We start from the raw sequence: 4,309 nt of genomic DNA on the forward strand, positions 1-4,309 counted from the left end.
CTCAGTACCACCAAGCCGAAACGTGCTTACCGCTCTCTGAGTATTATGGGATAGCTTATCGGTTAACGGAGCCTAAACGGTAGCAGATTTTTTGCTGGTAAGCTACCGTCAAGGTTGTTACCGATAAAACCCGTAACTACCGGTAGCTGCCCACCACTACCGTCACTCAGTACCACCAAGCCGAGTCGTGCTTACCGCTCCACGAGTGTTTGGTATAGCTTATCGGTTAACGGAACCTTAACGGTAGCAGAATTATTGCCGGTAAGCTACCGTCAAGGCTGTTACCGATAAAACCGGTAACTTTACCGGTAGCTGCCCACCACTACTGATATGTATCATTTTCTTTTTCCCAACTAATAGATGTCATGGTTAATTGTAATGTATTCAATGGCATGGCTAATTGTGTGACTTTTGCTATTGATGTAACATATTAGGAATGTATTTATATAATCAAATGTAACATCACCACATGTATAGCTATATACTATCAGTAGTTATTTAAAGGAAATAAATATCAAAGGAATACAAAAAATTAAGCACACAAAAGTTACTGCCATAATGGATATGATTCTTAGATGTGCTTATTGTGTGCAGTGAATGTGTTTAGTTTATTCATTTATTATTATTATATATATTTTTTTTCACTTACATGGCAAGGCATTGTATATCTCTTGACCTCTTTATTCCTGTCCAAATTAAAAACTTGAAACATTGATGTGGGGAGATGAATTTGGGAATTACAATGCATATCTGGATAATCTTCATAGGTGTCATCAATTCAGCATATGTGAAAAGATGGAAGATGTACAATAAAAGTTGATAGAGATCATGGGCCAATCCAGGGACAGAGTGTCAGCCCCTCAGGGTTGCACCTGTAGATGGAGGTGAAGTGGTTGACAGGTTTTGAAAATGGGCAGCAGGGAGATGCAGACAATTCTTTAACAAGTTTAGGATTTGTCCATGGCATTACACTTCTATTGGTTGATTAATTACACCTCTTTGTGGAGAACAAGATCAGGTCATCTCAAATCCATTATATCCTACATGTACTTCAGTTGGTGTCTTGCAGTTTTTTAGAGTTTCATAGACAGGTTGATGAATGGTATAGTTGGAATTCTTTAATATTATCTTGTAATTTAGATGTTTCCACAGTTAGAGTAAATGTGCTAATTGATAATAAGTACCAATAAAACAGGTACTTTGTATAGTATTTGTAATATTTTCTCTTGTGTTACTACTTAGGTTTCCTTGTGATGACCCCAAAAGGCTGCGGAAATGGCTGATATCGGTCAAGTGGGAGAACTGGAAACCTACAAAGAACTCAAAGATTTGTTCCGAGCACTTCACCGAAGACTGTTTTGATAGAACGGGTCAGACTGTTCGACTGAAACTTCATGCAGTACCTACAATTTTTAACTTTCCTAAGCACCTACAGAAGGTATCTGTCAACTCGAAATTGGATTTGATGGGACTAATGATGGGAACCTGTAAGTGGTGGTTCTGTGAGAGAAATGTGTATCCCTACCACTTGTCTTCAAAATCTGTCAACACCCTCATCATATGGAGGTGGAGTCCTGAGGATCTGACCCTTGGTCCTCAGACTAGCCCCAAGATCTCTATATCAATTTCAGTTGTATTCCTTCCACCTTTTCTCAGAAGAGTTAGCAGCTGGTGACTGTTCCACTCATAAGCTCATGAGTCACACACTTGAACAACATTTCATTTGAGAGATACCTATGGATGACCTTAGGACTGTTGCCAGCTGCATTGGGCTACAGTTTTCCAGTCAGTGATGTGCTAGGCAAAATTTGTTGCTGTTATTATTTTATTGTTATAATTTTTATTACTATCATAATTATTATCATTACCATTCCATCCATCCATATACCAAGGGCTTTTTACCCTTATCAGGGAGGTAGCCAAAGTCCAATTCCCAGGCATGTCATCCCGAACCATTCCACTCCCATCCACTACCCTCGCTTCCCTCTCATCTTAGCTTCTCATGGATGAGGGGTTATCTCTCCTGCCCACTGCCCTGGGTCGGAAGCAATGCAGCAAGACAGATATTCTGTCAATGACTGAAGATAATAGGAGGAAAGCAGTTGCTGGTTGTCAACTCCTCTGTACCCTCTACCGCCCTCCCCGTATCCCCTTCCTCCCCTTTGTTGACATTGCCAAGGTGATGTCATACAAAGTCCCAACCTCCCTCATTGGCGATTTCAACTGCAGTCATGCTGCTTGGAGCCCTGGAACGCACAACAGCAGCTCAGTGAGTCGGCAACTACACTCTCTTACTATACTTCACCGGCTGAAGTTCCTAGGTCCGGACTTTCCCACATTCATAGGTCATGGATTGCAGGGTAAGCCCGACCTGGTGTTCTCCAACAGCCGAGCTTTCTTCCTCAACTCCACTATCTCACCCGGTGCCCCCACCCTCTCAGACCACATACCCTTAATCCTTCGCATCTCCACCTCACCCATCCTTATCCCCAGTGAGCCTCGGTTACGTTACAGTCAGGCCGACTGGGAAGGCTTCAAAAACACTCTCACGACATACACCAACATAAACATGGACAACACTCCACAAGCGGCGATAGAGCAGGAATGGCGCTCACTTACAAAGTTTGTCAAAAACGCTGTAAAAAAGCACATTCCTAGAACAAAGCACCGAAAGATTGCCACGTTCACCGCTTCTATGCGCACTAACAGACTACGCATTGCACTACAGAACAGATTTACAGATCTATTACAAGCACCCCTAGAGGCCCGTGTCGCCATCCTACGAGACATGCACTGGCTACAGAGTAGCCTGAGGAAGTCCCTCTACATCGATTCACATCGAGAGGAGGAGCAACTGATGGCCTCGCTCTCCGGCGCCTGTGAGACGGACCCTTCCAAGTTCTGGAGGACCCTCAAACGTGAGCTGGAGGAGTGCTCTGTGCCTCCACCCAAGGTCATCAACCATCTTAACCACTCTGCACACTCCCCCCAACACCAAGCTGACCTTCTGGCGTCAGCATGGAGTGAGGTCTTTAAACCCCATCCTGTGCAAGGACCACATTGCTTTAGCACCTTGCACAGTGTTAACTCCTTCATGAACAGTTGTAGTGACCTCATTCCCGACGAGACTGTTGATCTCTCTCAGTTAAATGAAGATGATCCCCTTATCTGCCCCATCGTTTTGGAGGAGGTAAAGGGGGTTATCTCGGCATTAAAACTAAAATCCCCTGGCCCCTCAGGCATCGATGCACACATACTCAAACGTATGCCAGACAACATAATCTCACACATGACGACACTATATAATAGCTCACTAGCCTCTGGGTACTTCCCACAACTATTCAAGGCCTCCCATACCATCCTCATTCCTAAACCCCAGAAACCCGCCTCCGCCCCCCTTTCATACCGGCCCATCTCCCTTCTGGAGTACTTTGGAAAGGTGTTTGAGCACGTCTTATGCCGCCGCCTGACCGTGTACCTAGAGACGGAGAATGTGCTGAGGGACTGCCAGTTTGGTTTTCGGCCGGGGCGCGGTGCAGACGACGTAATATCCATGATCACTCAATGGGTTCAAAGACCGCCAGACGGTCGCCCTGGTAAGGCCATTTTGGTTTGTGGGGATGTGGAGAAGGCATTCGATACTGTCTGGCATGAAGGCCTTAAGTACAAATTGTACCACAACTTCGACTTTGCCCTGCCGTTCACAAGGTTGCTCTGCAACTACCTGGACGACAGGTCAATAAGAATAAAGTGGCGGGGCTGTCTGTCCCAACCTTTTGTGCCGAAGGCTGGAGTACCGCAAGGGTCAGTCCTTGCCCCCACTCTGTACAATCTATATACGAATAACCTGCCAGAGCCAGCTTATCCGCGCAACCAGGCTCTAACTCTTTCGTATGCGGACGACACTAACCACATAAGCAGACACAAAACGCTGCAGGGAGCGTTACACGTAATGCAAAATATCCTAGACGGGGCACACGCGTGGGAGCAACAGTGGCGCATTAAGACCAACGCGTCGAAATGCAATGCTGTATACTTCTGCTGCAAACGAACCAACAGAACAATCACAAACACTCCTCTTAAAATAAACAACACAAACATCCCAGCGAAGGACCATACCCGTGTGCTGGGTACCACACTTGATAGTGGCCTTACCTGGACCCCACACTTCCGCAAGCAGGGAGCGAAGGCTAGGGCTGTGCTGGGTAAGCTCAGACGCTTCAAAACTGCAACACTGAGAACCAAACGTCGATTGTACCTAGCCCTCGTCAGACCGATTCTGTGCCAATCCCCGGGACTAAGCCAGCTG

At 45.8% G+C, this 4,309-nt stretch overlaps 1 protein-coding gene across 1 annotated transcript; it reads left to right on the forward strand.

The window, feature by feature from the left end:
* Window positions 1-828: 828 nt before the first annotated feature.
* On the forward strand, window positions 829-1,675 carry LOC143033590 (THAP domain-containing protein 3-like). The gene is made up of 2 exons (XM_076199081.1): window positions 829-884; window positions 1,243-1,675. The coding sequence occupies exons 1-2, from the start codon at window positions 829-831 to the stop codon at window positions 1,673-1,675; spliced, it is 489 nt and encodes a 162-aa protein (XP_076055196.1).
* The last annotated feature ends 2,634 nt before the right edge of the window (window positions 1,676-4,309 follow it).

Source organism: Oratosquilla oratoria, chromosome 16, assembly GCF_046742065.1.
Source record: "Oratosquilla oratoria isolate Oo_2021 chromosome 16, ASM4674206v1, whole genome shotgun sequence".
Lineage (NCBI taxonomy): Eukaryota > Metazoa > Arthropoda > Malacostraca > Stomatopoda > Squillidae > Oratosquilla > Oratosquilla oratoria.

Bases quoted from the DNA above. Each gene is read 5' to 3' on its own strand.
- LOC143033590 (XM_076199081.1), top strand. From the start codon at position 829: ATGGGCCAATCCAGGGACAGAGTGTCAGCCCCTCAGGGTTGCACCTGT. The intron at 885-1,242 runs GTGAAGTGGTTG...GTTACTACTTAG, and splicing joins GGTTGCACCTGTAGATGGAG to GTTTCCTTGTGATGACCCCA.